Below are 18,098 nucleotides of genomic sequence, written 5' to 3'. Positions count from 1 at the left end.
GAAGGGAGGGAGCGAGGAAGGGGTAAAGAGTCGAGAGGGGAGCTGAAGGCACGGCTGAAGAGAAAGGTCTTGAGACCGGCCTTGAAGGAGGAAAGGGAGGAAGTGGCGAAGGCACTGGGGGATAGAGTTCCAGAGCCTAGGGGCTGAGAGGCTGAAAGCCCGGCCACCGATGGTAGGGCGGTTAGGGCAGGGGATGTGGAGCAGACGGGAGCCAGAGGAACGGAGGGTACGAGCGGGTAAGTAGGGGATAGTAGGTCGGAGAGGTAGGAGGGAGCAAGGCCGTGAATGACCTTGTAGGTGAGGATGAGGATCTTGAATTCAAGTAAGGAAACTTGCTCAACATTTCGCCCTGCTGGGAATCAAACCCAGATCTCTCACTTGTAGGCCGAGTGCTCTAACCACTGAGCTACAGTACTCCATTAAATTATGTTTCATCATTATACAAATTCTCTTTACTGGGTTGGGTTGAGGACACACAATGTCATTTGAAGCATCTAAGCAGTCTCGGAGCCATGAGTCAAATTTTTAATCTTCCCTCCATTTTTGTGAAGTAAGTAGTTAAATCAATCATGAAAGAGAAATCTAGAAATTTGCAGAGTGATTTTATAATAGTGCATTAAAATCCTCAGAGTGAATCAGAGTTGACTTCCCTGCTGATTAAATCAGATTAATTTAAGAAGACATCTATATTATGTCACTTTATCCTGGATGAGGGCGATCTCATTAATTGTCAGCTCTTACATAAAACCTGGGTAAGTTTCAGACAAGTACTAAACTAAACAAGTTCTTTTCCATTTTTTATTGATAGACACGGATTACAATTGCTCTGTAACATTAAAGGGTGTCTAGGCAAAATATCTGAACAGTCCATTAGATGATGAGATACGGTTGGACACCTGGATCAAAGCTTATAAAATCTCAAAACGTAATCAGGTGAAAGATGTAAATGGGAAAGTATCGGTGGGAGTTATTCCATACCTCAAACTCCTAATAGAAAAGTAACCTGCATCTATGGGTGAAGGGCCAAGCCAACATTACAGAAAATTACCAATGTTATAAAGAGCAGGAGAGGTCAACATACATTGATAAATGGTGCTTAGGCAATATCAAGCTTGTGTCATAATTTGAGTTCAAATGCAGAAGACCCTTCAACTCATTTGCTTTCATCTTTCCAGAATACACACCCTACCATATTCCCAGCACAGAATCAAGCTGCTTTAAAAATGAGTCCAGCATCCTGATCCTAACCACCCTTCCTGGTAATTTATTTAAATCATTATTTACTCCCCAGGCATCTCTGTCCTGAAATTGCCTTTACGGGCTGTATTGCTGTGCAGAGACTAAACCCTGAATTACGTGCAGACGATGTTAGGTCTGTGAAATACTGTTCAGAATTAGATTAATCTGACGGACAGATTGTGTTTGACTCACAGGCGGGTCTGCAACATAATGTTGTAAATAATGTGAAGTTGAAGAATGTCATTTTTTACAGCTTAAATGACTCCATACAGCTGGAAAGTGAAAGATGTATCTTTTACGTTCAATCATTAATCACACTGTCAATCCCTTCTCTGAATTATCATTTCCAGATGCTTTACTGACAAAGGCAAAAAAAACCTACGAGATGCAATTTTGTTTGTTTTGTATAAAACGCATTGCTGCTTGTGCAGAGGTAGACTGTCAAGGGGCGAGTGGGGTGAACAGGATAGAATACCTAATTACCATACTCCGCATTCTGTTTGAGAAGTCTGGTATTCCTCAGGACATATAGTTTAGCGATATCAGAAGTTTGTACAGTGCAAAGAATGCCAACAACCGGAATGTGTATAAAGTATTCTGTTTTCTAAGCACTCAAGACTCTACCCTTTGTGAAGGACGTTTTATAAATGCTGTTGTTGTTTTGGTGAGCCCGGATATGGAATCCCACAAATCTTTCCTGGGATATGTATAACTTGCCAGCCTTTGATCAGATACAATGAAAATGGATCATCTAGCAATTTAGAATTCAGTCTGATCCCAACAAACACACCTGACTTCTGATGGAGAGCTAAGAAGCAACTTTCCTCTGGTTACGACGTGTTTACAAAAAATAAATTATTGATGAAAACTAACAATTAATCTTGCAAAGCAAGTGCTTTTTAAAACCTCTTGAAACGGAATTTTAAACAAGAAATATTATATAGGAATATACAGGGCCAGAAACAGTCATTTGCCCGGTTATAATTTTTTTAAATAAAAAAAATGTACAATTCTCTACCGCTTTTATCTCTGAAACTATTTCTTTCCCGGATCCCTATCCAACTACCTCTTGAATTTGCTGACACAATCTATCTCCAACGCCTCCCTGGATACTCCTTTCCACATATTCACTGCTTGCTGTATAATTAATCAAAGAATTAGAAAAGGGGTTCATTTTGCACTAAAGTGTTATTAAATCAAACCAGTGATGTTTGAGGGCAGTAGGGACATGACAGAGTGCTGATCTGGGTGGGTAGATTAATCTAACGCACGCCTCCAGTTTACAAAACTGAAGATCATGAATCATGTTTGCAGCAGTACATGTAAGTTGTGGAGGATGGGTTGCCCTATATTTGAAAAGCTGGGAGTACAGCTCGTGGGAGAGAATCGCCTGAACTTTGTACTGCTTGTACCCTTACTCATCTGCCTTGCACAGACACAATTAATTTTAGTTTTACAACATCTAGAATACAGATACCATTTGAATCCTGTTTTGTGTTCATTTAGACTTCATATTTTCTTGTATGATGCTGTGGGGCAAATATGCTCAGTCCCACTGGGCCATCTTATTACACTGGAGTTGCTGTGTGCATTTCTGATTCCAGTGATGTAATGGGCTGCTCAGGGCTTGTGCAGGCAACAGTGAGGGATGACAAATGCCCAAATAAGTTAAGCCTCTAAAATGACTTTATATAGGAATATAAGGTCCTAACTGGGTTAGAAAAGCAAGCACAGAACAACATTTTCAGATACATCAAAGCAATGGGACAAGAGGGCACAGATCCAAGGTTGTGAAGGGTAATTTTAGGATACCTGTCAGTATTACACAGAAAGTAATCAAGAGCTGGAAGGAGTTCATTATCAGGAAGGGTGTTTGACGCCACTGAGACTCATTTAGGGAACAACTCAATGCTGCAATAGGATTATAGTAGAGTTGTTATTCTGGAAAAATGAAATCAAATGAGCTGAAGGGCTTTTTCATCTGAATCTCTCAAGTGATTCTGTGAGTCGATGTGCAGTGTTAGGAAGACAGTCAGTACACTCTCTTTTGATAAATGATAATCCTTGCTTTTGATATAGCCCTTATATCAAAAATATCTTTTGTGGGTAATGACTGTCAAGTATAGTGACTGCTTTTGTAGGCAAATGTGGCAGACAATTTACACACAGCGTGATTCCACACACAGCACTGAAGAGAATGACCAATTAATCTCAAAACAATAGCCTTCTCTTTTCAAATGGTGTCATGGGATATTTAACAACTCATCCAAAGGATGGCATTTCCAACAGTTAATCACTGCTCCAGTACAATACAGCAGTATCAGCTTGGACTAAAAACTCAAATCCCGACATAGCGCTTCAACCCACAACCTTCACACCCCAAGGCGAGAGTGTTACCAACTGAACTAAGCTAATTTTCAGAGCCATAGAATTAAAAATGTCACAGCAGCAGACATGCCACAAATTGCAAAATGCCATAGATTGTAGCACTAGCCCTTGGAGCTGTAGTACGTATATTAGTAATCCCAGGAGGAGGCTCTTTTCAGTCATGAGAAGTGGTTGTTAGAAATGAAAAGCTTTCTGTGTCTTGACAACCAAAGACCAAACCAGGTTTAAGAGATGGTTAGGTCACTTGTGATTATCATGCAACAAAGCCCAGGGAGGCTGTGATTTTGTGTTCTCACTGAAATTGGGTGATGCTTATAGTTGGGCTAGAGTGGGGCTTATGCAGGCATCTGTATAAATAGGTGGAAACTGGCCCAGATTGAGGAGAGGCAGAGGCAATACTGTGGGAGAGATCTTACGATAGATCATCCAAAATCTGAATTTCTACACCAAGGAAAACACCTTGCTGGAGTCCAGCCTGTGAAAGCAGGTGGCTTATTGATCACTATCAGCTGAAAGACAGATAGGAAAGCCAGACAGCTCAAGGGCAGACACAAAACATAGTGACCAATGTGCAGAATCAACAAACTTGGAGCATAGTTGACGTCTTAAGTGCATGGCCATGCAACCAGATCCATATGAGCCCTCTACTTCCAAATTGGATGTGGTAATTCTCATACTAAACACCAGACCTAGTAAATGAGCCTTGAGTCACTGCTAATCCGACCATTTCTCTCTGTAACACACAGGACAGCATTGATTAACTCCTCTTTCATACACTTTCAATTATTTCACACTTATAGTTTTTTTTGTGTTTGAGGTTACTACTGTATATTCTTTTAACGCTGCCCTCCCTCCACCTTGAGTTTCAACCATCTGAGGATGAGAAACCTCTCAGGCTTTAGTCCATGTCACTTTAAACCAGGCACCAGAAGGTATGTGGCCAGATTCCTGGAGTGGAACTTTCCAATTTTCCGGCACTGCATAACTCCTACTTCCTCAGGGTACAAAGGTTCTAAGCATTGGGGGATTAAATATTTAGTGCAACTTCATACCATTGTCTCTGCTTTGAGAGAGAGAAAATTGATTCACCGAAAAGAACACAGATCCTAAAATCCATTTTTGTTATGTCTTAGCTACTAGCTTTCCATCAGCCAAGTCTCTGAACTTAAATCTAGCTAGAATGGAGTCACAATATACCACCTGGACATGAGGAGAATCAAATCCTTTTCTATTGTGGTCAATCTTCTCTTAGTTGGTACATGCCTGAATGAACACACATTGGTGCAAGCTATCAATGAATACTCCCGAGTCATTGCAGAGGTCACAAGATCATAGGAAAGGTTTGGATAATGGAGCCCATTTGATCCTTTCCTTCCAGAATATCCGTCCTATTCTCTCCCCATTGTAGTATCAAGCTGTTTCTTAAATGAGTCCTTTGTTTTTCCTTCTACTACATTTCCAGCTGTGTAAAGAAATCCCTCCTGGCGTTATCTTTTACATCCTTCAATCTCTGCCCTCTTGTCTGTCTCTGAATGTATCAAAGTATTTTTCTCAGTTATGAAACAATGGTAAAATTTTGTCTTTCTAGGTCTGCAGATACAGTATACTGGGAAGATGATCCCAGGAAATCTCCTAAGTAAAGCAGTTTGGCTGACAGAAAGCATCATGCTGAATGACAGGAGATGTTCCTCTGGGACTGATAGATGCTGGTTATACAGAAGGTGAGAACAGCTTGTAGTTTGCATCAGCATACCATTTTGAACAAATACCTAGAGTATTTGTTTATTTTTTTCATCTCACAAAACGTACATCAAACCAATCAAATGGATGCACTGTTAGTGAATCTAGGATACTGCCTGTGTCTCTGCAGCTTTGGTGTGCATATGCTACCAACAGCTGTCAGCCTGCTATGATTTCAGGATCCGAATTAAAAAGGCAGCTATTTTATACTCCATACTTAGATGGACCTATGCACCTAAGGCTCCAAAATTTGCCTAGTCAGTCCTAAGACCATTTTAAGAACTGCAGAAAATCAGCTTTTAAATTAAGGCTAAATTTAAGATTTTTCCACAATTAACTTATTTAATTCAGTTTGTGCTGCGCTGACTGGTCTTGACAGGTTTTGGTGCTATGTTGGTTTCAGTGCCCTTGACTTGGTTTAGCTGGCTTCTCATTCCAGTTGAAGTTCGACAAACTCTTGGAAGAGGTATCCATGGATATTAAGTGAGGGCAAGATCCATTCTGTAGTTAAATAATCATTTAAAAAGTACTTTAACAGTGTGTGAATATATATATATAACCTTGTTCTTTGTCTTAAATACTGAAATGATTGAGAACTTCAATCCAAACAGTAGCTAATTTGTTTGGTTTCAAGATTGGTTGAGATGAAAATGGCCGTTCAGCCCATTTAATTCATCCTTCCAGAATATTTCCCAACACAGCAGCAAGCTGTTTTTTAAACAAGTCCAGTGTCATAGCTTCAACCACCTTGTTAATCATTAACATCCTAGTGTCTATCCTGAAATTGCCTGTTGCAACTCTACTGGCTTTTAGTGCATCATAAAATATTATTTCTGGATTGACTTTATCCATCCCATTTAAAATCCTATACACCTCTATAAAGTCCCACCTGAGACATCTTCTCTCAAGACTGAAAAGTCCTCCGGTCTACCAGTCACCAGCTTGTTTGTCTTTTAATAAATTCAGTCTAGTCTGGAGTTCATTCAGCATTCATTTGTTTTTAGTCAGCCTCGTAACTGACACCTGCGGAAACCCATCACAATGCTTAAGAGTATCCAAACCAAGATGAGATAATAATAATAGTAATAACAATAATAATCCTTGCATTTGATATAGCACTTTTCCCATCTTCGAGACGTCTCAAAGCGCTTCACAGAATATACTGTGAAGTGAATTGACTATATATTTGTGGGCAAAACGTGGTAACCAATTGATTTCCATGCATCCCACCTTCCAGAGATAGATTGTTACAATGGAATGCACACTCTCCCCTTGGAGGGGTGCATCCTGCTTACCTAATTATGGAATATATTAGGCACAAGTTGGCAAGAGCCAACACTTGGGGATCACAGATTGTGCATTGGGGTACTGTTGGAATCTAACCAGCTAAATCTGCATAGCTTGGCATTAATTCAGCATTAACATTATGCTGCACTAGCCACTAAACTTACACCTAATATGGAAGTTGCACTATCTTTACAATGGCTTTGTGAAGCAAAATATAATCAGTTGTTTAATACTGCAGTCAAAAGACTATTCATTAACCACAATAGCTTGTTGGCAAATCCCTAAGTGTTTTATCTGATCAAATATTCACGAAGAAAGCAGCGCCATGACAGAATGTGGTTCTAGACAGTGATGTGCGATGTGGTGGTAATACAAGGATTTGTACCCACAATCTTATCATGTCACTTGTTCTCACTTGTTCTGTCAGCAGGGAAGGCAGAACAGAGACCTGGATCCTCGTCATAGGGATCAAGGGAAATGATTAGATAAATTACTATTCTGAGCCAATCATGCATTTTTCAGGGCTCGGTTCAAGAGCGGCACTGTTAAAAACCTAGAGGCTAATAAATTCCCTACTCTCAGTTGGTAAATGATGCATGAACTTAGAAGGGGGAGATAAAGAAAATATTTTTTTAAAAATGAGAAATTAATATTCACAAATTAAGTCTGATCTTGTCTTGTTCAGTGGTGTACAATTAAACTTGTCACCTAAATGGAGACTTTACCCAGCTTACCATCAGCAGACCTTTGTTTTTCAAGCACAAGAGATTTCTAATTTAATACAGCGATGCAATAGAATGTGCTGTTTCTTGGAAGATGCTTAATACATAGCCTTGCAGATTCAGGCATTTTACCCCTGACCGAAAACAATGCTATTCCCAACTTGGTTCATTAGCTGCCAGAGCTGGTGTTTCAGTATTGAATAATCTTTAAGAATTTTCCTCTCAGAATACTGTTAAGCACTTTGTACCAGCTGTAAAATAGAGCAGCTAATACCACAATTAGCCCCAGGTTCTGGATGAGGCAGGGGACTGGAAATCTGTCAGCCAGAGTTCCTCCTCTTGATTGTGTCTCAGAGATCTCTGCTGGAAAAAAATGTGCTTGGTGGACATCAGATGAGAATAGGATCAGGCTCAGCTGTGTTGCCCCTGTGGTCAAATAACATACCAGCAATCTTTGTCAGATTTCACACATAAATGATGGCTGTAGGGTGAAGCACAGGAGTGTGATTGGCACCCATGGAACCGTAACACAGCAGAAGGAAAAAGCAGACAAAACTCCTTTCGGAAAGGGGAAGATAATTGGAGGAATGAAGTGGCAGGAAACAAAAAGCAGACTGTTAAAACTGCTCTGACAGTGCAGATTTCTAGCACAAGGCTAAAACAATACAATGTATTGTTACAGGCTGATTTACTTTGGGCGTACCTTCAGTTAGTTATCTTTCCAAACAAGACAACTGACTTTTTGGTGTGTGATCAAACAATTTAAATAGTTCTGATCAAGCAACAATTCTAAACAGAGATATGATCACCAGCTCTTCCTCATACAGGAATTTCCTATGTGGTTTTTCTATCTTCTAATCCGTAGAAAGGGACAGTTTTTGAGTATCATTAATTTTACCAATATCTTATTGACATTTAGAAAAGGCAAAGTATGGAAAGCTAAGCGAGCTATAGACCAGAATTAAAAGAGTAAAGGATACGAATAAGAGAATGGGAAAGGACGAAACTATGAAAAGATTTAAAGATATAGGTTAAATTGCAGGCACTGGAGTATTGGGAGTCAGTAGATAAAACGGTACACATACACAGTATATGCAAAACAATTGCTGGATTAAATAAATTATCTTGCCATTGGACAGATTGCCTTTCTCCTATCTTTTAAACCCACATCTATTCGCATTAATTCAATTGAAAGTACTATCGCTGCTCCCCTGGTCAGAAGTACATAGTAGTAGAGGGAATAAAAGAAAAGACTTAAATCAATGTATTGACCTACTTCACCTTGCATGCACTGGGCAGTCAGGGTTCTGACATCAAGACGAGGGTGTAACAGCAGATCTAAAAGGGAATTTCGAAGGAACGTCTTTATCTTGAAATTAGTACAAATGTGTAACTCACTCCTGGAAGCTATGATTGAAGCAGAAAGCATCAATGTATTTAAGAGGAAATGGTGCATAAAAGAGGGAAAAGGGAATAAAGGAGGATAGGAGAGGGGAATTTGAGGGCTGGAGGCTTGTCTGAGTATAAACATAGACTAGTTGAGCTGAATGGTCTTTTTCCTTCCTGTAACTCTCTATGTAATTCTATGTCACTGTCTGTTGTTAACTTCTTGTCTCTGAAACCATTATCCATAAAGCTGGAAAAATCTATAATTATTGTTGATGCAAATGTGGAATCCCATGCACATGGCTGCTCAGATAAAGCTGGCCATATGGCAGCTGTCAGAGATTTTTATATTTGAATTGACATCCCTCTGTTGCTTATTCCCAGTGTCTGTGAAGTTTGTATTCTAATCACTACGAGTCACTGTTTGTATTATTGTTCCCAATTCTCTTTACAGTTAATTGTAGTGAAACTGAATTTTGGCCCAGCAAATTATGTATGTTAGCATCTGTGGTATTCATGACTGAGATGAATGCTTTCATCCTTTCCAGGCTGTGTATCATAGTGTGTGATGGAGAGGAAACTGACTGTTTGAAAAGAAAAGGAAGTTTCTATCAGGGTCCTGGCCAACAGTTCTCCAGATTGAATAGCCATTCACCTGAACGCATTATGTGCTATTGTTGGCTACAAAAACTCTACAGTAATTACCTGTGAAGCGCTTTGAGACATTTCAACATGCTTTGGATTGGGGTAGGGTGGGAATTTTGTGCTACAGATGGCTGCCCTTCTAAACAACACCTTTAGAATGATAATGGACACTTCTGTGTCTGTAAAATGCACTTCTGTTTTCTCAGCCAGTTCACAAATTTCATATCAGCACATCTGAGTTACAGGCAAATTGTATGTTTATGAGCTTCAGAAGCTAACTTGCTGCTAGTTACTATGATAAACTATGATTAGTGTTACTGAGGTCTTACTAGTTCCTTTACATTCCTGAATTTGTGAATTATTCATAAGCCAGACATTGTTACCTGAATGCATTGATGCAATTTAGATGTAAATCTAAACAAAATCCCAAAGTTCTTCCATGTTCTTTTCAGAGGCAGATTGATTAATTTCAATTTATTTTAAAGAATAACAAATCTCTCTATTTAGTTATGTTGAAGAATTAATAATTCCATTCAACTGCAGCAGAACAAATAAAGGATGATTTGACTATAATGATATTTAGGCAATAAATTAACCAAAAGGCAAAGCTAAGTTGCAATTGTGTAGAGTGCTTCGGTCAATGTCAGTGTGTCTTTCTGAGTAACGAAAGCTTTTTTTTGTTCGTATCTTAAAATGGGCACTGGAAACAGGATCCATCTTTAATTTGGCACCATGGGTCACACGCAGAGCAATTGGGAGCCTTTGAGTTCTGATCTCTACATCTTGGGTAAAACTGCATTTCTTGTAGATGTACTATTCGGCATAACCGTTTGTAGAGAGAAAAGATCTTTGAGATGTTTTCAGATTTGTGTCCAGGTTTCTTACATACTTTCCCTTCATTTAATATCCCTTTCTGAACTGACATCAAGGAACTGATGAATATTTCTTGACATTCAGGTTTTGTATGTTGATGACCTTCCATGTATTTTGCTCGTCGTAAAATTGAACTTCACAATCTTGAACGTGTGCCATTTGTGCCCTGTTACTTTGTAGTACTTGTATCCTCAATTTTAATGTCCTCCAAGGTTTTGCCCCACCCTACCTTTCTGATCTTCTAAAACCTTGCCAACCCACCCTTTCCTTCCGCCTGCTTCACATCCCTTGTCCATCCCACTATCAGCGGTCACGGTTTTAACCTTTTTGCCCACACTCTCTAGGGAAATGAAAGAACTCCATCCCTGAATCCCTTCATCTTGCCCCTTCCCGCATCTTCTTCAAGTTGCAGTTCAAGACCATCCTCTTTGACTGCGTATTTGTCATCTTCCCCTTGGCTCCCATTCCTCAGCCTGGGTGCAAAGTCTTGAATGTCCAGCATCTTTAATGCAAGGATTATTATCTTGGGATGTCTTTCTGACATGAAAGGCGCTATATAAATGCAATTTGTTGTTGTTGAAAGCATTTAATATGACAAATGTGAGCCAGACCTGAGTACAGATATCTCTGTGGATATCTCACAATGAGTCTGTAATTCTGTATTCAATCCCAGGGTTATAGCTGATCAATTTTTTAAAAAAAATCTCTTTTGGAGATATTTTACTCCTACCCTTTATTGAAAATGATATTTTAGGGAGTGGTACTTTCTCAAGGCACAGGTTGAAAAACCCAAGTGCATCTTAATTGGAACTCCATGCACTTTGTTTGGAGAGTGCATGTGATTCAATCCATTGACCCAGCTATGATAAGGGGCCTTGACCTAGTTTGTGTTTATAAATACACATCTGAACAAGTTTAACTTCTGAGCAAAGGTCAAGAGTTTCATTTCCTGTTAGTTTCCACCTGTGTTCCATTGAATTGTCTGTATTGCTTCTGGCAGTATACTAGTTGTATACTACCTCTTGGATGGAAATTGAGGGTAAACTAACTTGTGTTTTTTGTACAAATGCCGTTGAAGGTTGTACCTTGACTAGTTCTGCCTTTGATATTCTATACATTATCGAGTTGCCTGATCATTATTATGGCCCTTTTTTCTCCCTAAAACTTGGAACACAAATTGCTAGATCAAACTTCTTGAGAAAATATTTCTGAATTTACTATTACAATATATTACAAAGTATGTGCAGGATGTTACCACAAGTATACCACTACTGGAAATTACAGTACTACAATAACAATGCTTACATTTGACAAAATGCCTTATTACATCAAGGGAGGAAGGTAAAGACAACTGAAAGCATAGTCAAACAGGTGGCTTTGGAGACATATCTTTAAAGAAGGGAAGAAGAAGACAGAGGTACCTGGGAATGGAGTTTCAGAGAGCAGGTCCCAAGTGGCTGAAAGCCTGCCTGCCAATGGTAGGGTGGATGCAGTAGGGGATGGGGAATAGACCAGTGTCACCCAAGCGAAGGTAACATTCAGGTTGTCAGGCATGAAGGAGGTTGCTGAGATAGGGTGGGGCAAGACCATGAAAGCATCTTGATCTCATCATGCGAGAACTGGAATCTTGAATTTGACCATTAAGGGATGAGGAAGCAGTGGAGCCAAGCAAGAATCGAGGGTGATAGGCCCATGGAGCCTGGAATGGGAGAGGACATAGGTTGCAGAGCTCTGAATAGTGTGTAAGGAAACCTGTGCAGAGAAGAGCTAGGATTTATACAGATTTCAAAACCTTGGACAACCCTGGATACTGATCTGAAGATGGCTAAGCTGCTATGCGTTAGTACCAAATAGCTACTGCTGTGCCATGAGCCAGTAGCACATGATCCTACATTGCACCATGATCAGCATCCAGGTTGGTACAAAACATTTATTTCTAGGTAAATCAATGCACCATCTCCAGGATGGATTCTGTAATCTGCATAATTGGATTGAATTGACTGCGTGTTTTGTGGGTGAAATGCGGCAGCCAATTGTGCACAGCTGTGTCTCACAAACAGTCGATGATTGAGTGACCAAATTATTATTTACATTACTTTTAAGGGATTATTACCCCTGGAAAGCAATCCGCCAATTGACTAACAACCAAATTCCTACTTACTGCTAGGTAAACAGAGGTATGTGGAGTAAGGAAAGTGTGGAGCAGGTTTCACTCTGCCCAGGAATGGAACATGGATCCTCTGGGTTGCGAGGTAAGTGCTCTAACCAATACGTTACAAAATTCCTAGATAAAGTATTTGCAAAGTTATCTCAAAAGTGCCTTCCTGGATGCCCCTTCCCCACCCTTCAACTCATGTGCACCTTAAAACCTCAATGAAAATGTAATGAATCTAATTTTTTTTGTCAGCCAGGTGTCTGACACTTGTGAAAATCCATCACAATGCTTAAGAGTGTCCAACCCAAACCAAGAGTTCCATGCATCCCACCTATACATGGAAATTCCCAAGATATTTATCGCAACAGAATGTAGACTCTTCCTGGAAGGATCCATTCTGCTTGCCTAACTTTGGAAAGTATAAGGCGCAGGCTGGCAAGAGCCAAAGCTTGGAGACCCAGAGTGTGTACTGCTGGGAGTCTTAACCAGCTAAAAGCACTTTTTGGCAAGCTTTACCGCTGCTTGTCCAGCTAGGACCACCATACCCGTTAAGGCTTTGGTTTGCAGAGTTAACAGGAGGTGAGTGAGATGACTCCCTGTCCTTAGTGACTGGCCGGCCCTTCCAAGTCCCGCCGATGAGGCTGGCTGGGCTATCATGCTCATGAATGAGTCGTGCTGCTTTCTGGCTCCAAAGCAAAAATGTGTTGATTTCAGTTGAACATTCTATGCATGATCACAAAAAGCAAAGATGTCTTTCAATGCCCAGCAAAGTAATGGAAGGCATGTACTCATTTAAAGGAGCACTATTTTCATTCCAATTTCAAATCAGCTTGTGTTGAGCCTTTTTTCATTATAAGACACGTGATATTGTAAATCACGCCACCTGCAAATGATGTGATCCTGACACTGGTGCATGACTCCTCAGGACTTCCTCTCTTTTCAAACTAAGGTTTTGCTGAAAACTTTCATAAGCGCAATATCTCTTTAGGAGGAAAACTGTTTTGATAGTGTAACAAAATTGTACAGTGCTGTTCATGGACTCTGTCTGAGGACAGGACAATACAAAAACACTCGTCAGAATACAAAATACCAGCCGAGATGGTATAAAAATAGACAAGCACATTTCCATATCCTTTCAGCACACAAATATTCTGATATTAAAAATAGAGGACTTAAAACCTTTAATGTTTTTTTTGGTCGGATGGGCATCTCATGCATGTAGAAACCCATCACCATGTTAACCTAATTTTGGAGAGTATTCGGTGCAGGTTGGCAAGAGGCAAGGCTGGCAATCCTAGAGTGTGTTGAGGTACTGCTAGAGTTTAAACAGGTAAACCCGTATAGCTTGCTGTTGAGAGCATTATCTGGCATGCTTTCCGCTGCTTGCCCAGCTAGGATCATTGTGAGGGCTTTAGCTTGCAGGTTTATCAGGAACTGAGTGGGAAGAATCCCTGCACCCAGTGGCTGGTCTGTGCCTGAAAATCCTGCCGATGAGCCAGGCTGGTTTGTCTACCATCAGTACTGCAGATTCACCAGGGTCAGGAACTGGACTACTGAGACCACCCCAAAGGGTTCGCTCAATTCCGACACGTCATTGCCAAGAACTTCAACTTGGAACCTGCTCAGCTTTAAGGAGTCCCTGTTACCTCTTCTCCCTCCAAGAATAGTGATTGATTTGTTATTTGGCATATGAAAAGCATGGGTTCAAGCCCTCACAAGGTGGATAGCAGGTTCCAGGAACTTCCTGTGAGCTTTCTGATGATGTGAAGGATATTGTCTGGAATATAAAATACATACTTCCATATCTCACTTCTACTTTACGAAGTATGAAATGTGCATTACGTTTGTGCTCAAAACACATTTGTGTTATAAATGTATGTTATGCACTATTTAAAAATGATTAAAAACTAACATTTTACTGGCACCCTCTCTGTCCATGGAAGGTGCAGAAGAGGAAACATACTTTTCTGTTGGGAGGGAAAAATCAAGTTAACCCATGCTGTTCTTGCACACCTCCTAGTGGCTACCTCAAAAGCAGTATTAGAAAATAAAAGATTATCCTTTGATCAAGGAATCTTATGTGGAATACAAAGGCCTGGACTCCAAAAAAGATATATTCTCTAAAAAATGCATACAAATATAAAATCAATATAATTATGAATACTTATATCAATACAAATACTAACCCAAGACTGTAAGGATGCCTTGGGGCATCCTCCCGATGTAAAAGCACTACATAATTGTAAATTTGTATTGTATATTAGCATTATTTGTGATACAGCCTCCTGTATATTTTAGTGAAGGGGTTTGAGCACCAGAGTCACGATTTGTTTCAATAATCTTGATCTTATTGCAATATTGCAATCTCAACAAACCACTATTCTTGCTTGTGGAATTTTCTCCTAAATTGTATTATCACACAGATCTGTGTCCCCTATATGCATATCTTCAAACACAGAACTAAATACTGTATTTATTGCTGAATCAGGGACATTGGTGTATCCAAGAGGCCATAGGAAATCAGTGACTTTTCTACCTGGCTTACCTGGCCATTGAACAACAGTCCATTTTTTCCGTAGTGTTTCTGATCTTCATAGAAAAGACTAAAACAGGCAAAGTCAAATTGGTATGACATGTGATCTTTTTATATTTGTTTCCAATTATAACCAGTTCTTTTTGTGCCTATAATGAGCTTATCTCCATTTACTTTTATGTATTCCATGTGAATGTCACAAATAGGAAAAACAACACAACTGGGACTACTTTGCAAATTGTGCATCAGTTGAGTGAGATACCAATAAAATTAATTCCGTTAAGACATCCATGTATATGTGCTATAAGCAGAAGAGGGATAATGAACAATAAAGGTAATCTATACTTTACCTGTGGCACACAACCAAAACTCATCTTGAGAGTTATCAGGTCAACCCAATGTAAATCATACATACAGTACACATAGTACATAAACAGTAACACTCTGAATATGATTGATATAAAATAACTAATTTGTGCTATGGATATATGCAACACAAACTGACTATTCAATACAGCATCCCAAACCTTTTTTTCCAAAATACATTCATTTATTAATATTTTAATAGCTAGAGACCACAGTAACTATTTCAAGAATACATTAAATTTCCATTCGAGTTTAATGTCAAACCATTATTAATTTCCAGCCGTTTCTCATTATTGCAGTCGAAAAGCCCTGACATCTGTCACCCATCCCATTTCTTGATGAATGAAACGTGCAGGACTGCCAACCCCTGGGAAAACCTTAGAAGAAGTAGCACTGAATGATCAGCAAGAAAGAGTGACACGGATTGTGAACGTGTTTAAATATAAATGGGCGTTTATTTTCAACGGCGACACACGTCCCCCCCCCAAAAAGGTCACCCTTAAAACCCCCCCCCTAAAAAATAGGTGACACTTGGGGCAGGTCTGTGCGTACTGTTGGCAGCAAAGAAAATGCTGAATAATAATAATAATAATCCTTGCATTTGATATAGCGCTTTTCACGTCAGGAGGACGTCCCAAAGCGCTTCACAGAACATACTGCAAAGTGAATTGACTGTATATTTGTGGGCGAACGCGGCAGCCAATTGCGCACAGCAATGTCCTACAAACAGTCGTAGATTGAAAATGACCAATTTATTATTGTTTTTGGTTTTGAAAGGATTATTATTAGGCTCTGTGTGGAGTAAGGAAACTTGCCCAAGGTTTCGCCCTCTGCCTGGAATTGAACTCAGGTCTCTCACTTGCAAAGCGAGTGCTCTAACCACTGAGCTACAGGACTACACGAAGACTTCGGCCCTGGTCACTGTGTGTGTGTGTATGTGTGTGTGTGTGTGTGAGACTCAGAGCTGTCAACATCATGTACAGGCAGAGGAAGGGGTGGGGGTGGTGGGGGGGGGGAATGGGGGGGGGTGAGATTTCCAATTACAACTTGCGAGACGGTTTCCAAATACCAGACGATATTAAGACATATTGGGAGTTTCTGCTCGTAAAGGAGGAGAAGCAACAGCAATAAAATATTAACGTTGCATTTGGAGATCAGGAGGGAGGGAATGGTGGAGGGTGGGGGTGGGGGGGGGGGTGGGGGTGAGGGGGGGGGGAAGGCCCGAGACAACGCAGCAAAGTTATACAGCGACACTTTCACAACAGCTAAAACGAGCGAAGCACCTGCAACACCTCCGCTATCACAAGATCCGAGCTGCAAAAAAATGCTGGAATGGAGGGGGGGGGGTGAGGGGTGTCGGAGGAGGGTACAGAGAGAGAGAGAGAGAGAGAGACGAGTGGAGCCACAGCCCTCCCTCCCTCACTCCTCTGCACCTTCACGCGTCAGCTGACAGGAGCCGCCCCTCTGGCCTCACCTCGCACTCGCTCCACACCTGCGCACTCCCGTCCTGGGTTGGGGGGGGGGGGAGGGAGAGAGAAGGTGTTTCGCGCATGCGCCAGAGTGGAGGTGTTGGTAGGGTGAGGGGGAGAGGGGGAGTAGGCGCCCAGTGGTCCACTGGCGCCGTTGATTGACGTGCGGACATTTTACACCTCTTGTCTGTCTGTTTGGTTTGAGTCGATCGGGGCCGAGAGGGGAGGAGTGGGGGGGGGGGGGGGGAGAGGGAGTGAGACGTCATCGCGGGAGCGCGTGAGCAAGTGACCGTTGGGCGGCCAGCGCTCGAGACGGGGAGGTGGGGTGGGGGGGAGGCGGCTCGAGACAGACAGACAGACAGACAGAGCGAGAGAGAGAGCGAGCGAGTGAGTGAGAGCGAGAGAGCGCCACCCGGAACCAGCGGCACCGGCGGTTTTCCTGTTGCGGTTCACTCCTCACTGTCTGGGGTTTTATTATCGCTACTCGTTTCTCTCGAGAAGTCCCTCCCTCTTTCCTTCCTTCCTTCCTCCTCCTCTCGTTCACACTACGCTATTTTGATTTAGTCGGTGGTGTTTCTTTTTAATCTCTCTCTCTCCATATGTAGAGAGAGAGAGAGATAGATAGAGAGAGGGAGGGAGGGAAGAGGGGGGGGGGTGTTGGTGGGGTATCGTACGCGCCCACCCGCAGGTTTATTGTGTGAAGCCGCCGTGTGTCTCCCGAGGCGGGATGTCGAGCCGCGAAGAGGAGCGGAGGAAACTGGCGGAGATCATTAACCACTGGAATGCCAACCGCCTGGACCTGTTTGAAATCAGCCAACCCACGGAGGTGAGTGCGTGCCGCGGCCTGGGAGCGGAGGAGTGGGGGGGCCCGGCCCGGCCGCGCTCCGGTGCTTGTCCGCTGGGGTGGGGTGGGGGGGCCTCGCCTCGCCCACCCGCCCACCCACCCGACTTTTTTTTTCGCACAACAAAGAGCCGAGTGGGGAGTGGGGAGAGGCGGACTCGGGTTTCTTCCCCGAGTGCTGCGAAAGGGGCGAAGGTTTTGCCGCCGGAGAGCGAACCGGGGGAGGAAGGGAGGGAGGGAGGGTTCGCTAACCTGAGAGGGTTACAGGGTGAGGGGAGTAGTGTGTGACTGAGGGCGATCCAGGACTAGGATTTCTTTACCCCTCCTCCTCACCCCCGGGGTGTTTTTATTGTTAGTGACGCCTGGCTTTCGTTAGCAGGATTTATTTTAAATATGCCCATGAACATAACCGGGGGAAATCTCTCCTGTATTGATGAACAGGGTTTCTGCTCCA

General features: G+C 41.8%; 1 protein-coding gene across 1 annotated transcript in view; it reads left to right on the top strand.

Annotated features, from left to right (window-relative positions):
- The first annotated feature begins 17,437 nt into the window (after window positions 1-17,437).
- Window positions 17,438-18,098, top strand: part of afdna (afadin, adherens junction formation factor a) — an 81,440-nt gene continuing 80,779 nt past the window's right edge. Inside the window, 1 exon segment of the mRNA XM_042333709.1 lies at window positions 17,438-17,629. Within this exon segment, the coding sequence (XP_042189643.1) occupies window positions 17,531-17,629 (99 nt within the window). The 5' untranslated portion in view covers window positions 17,438-17,530.

The sequence above is a fragment of the Callorhinchus milii genome, unplaced genomic scaffold (genome assembly GCF_018977255.1).
Source record: "Callorhinchus milii isolate IMCB2004 unplaced genomic scaffold, IMCB_Cmil_1.0 Scaffold3, whole genome shotgun sequence".
Classification (NCBI taxonomy): Eukaryota; Metazoa; Chordata; class Chondrichthyes; order Chimaeriformes; family Callorhinchidae; genus Callorhinchus; species Callorhinchus milii.
Note: the sequence above shows the minus strand (reverse complement) of the source record. Positions and strands in the feature narration are given on the sequence as shown.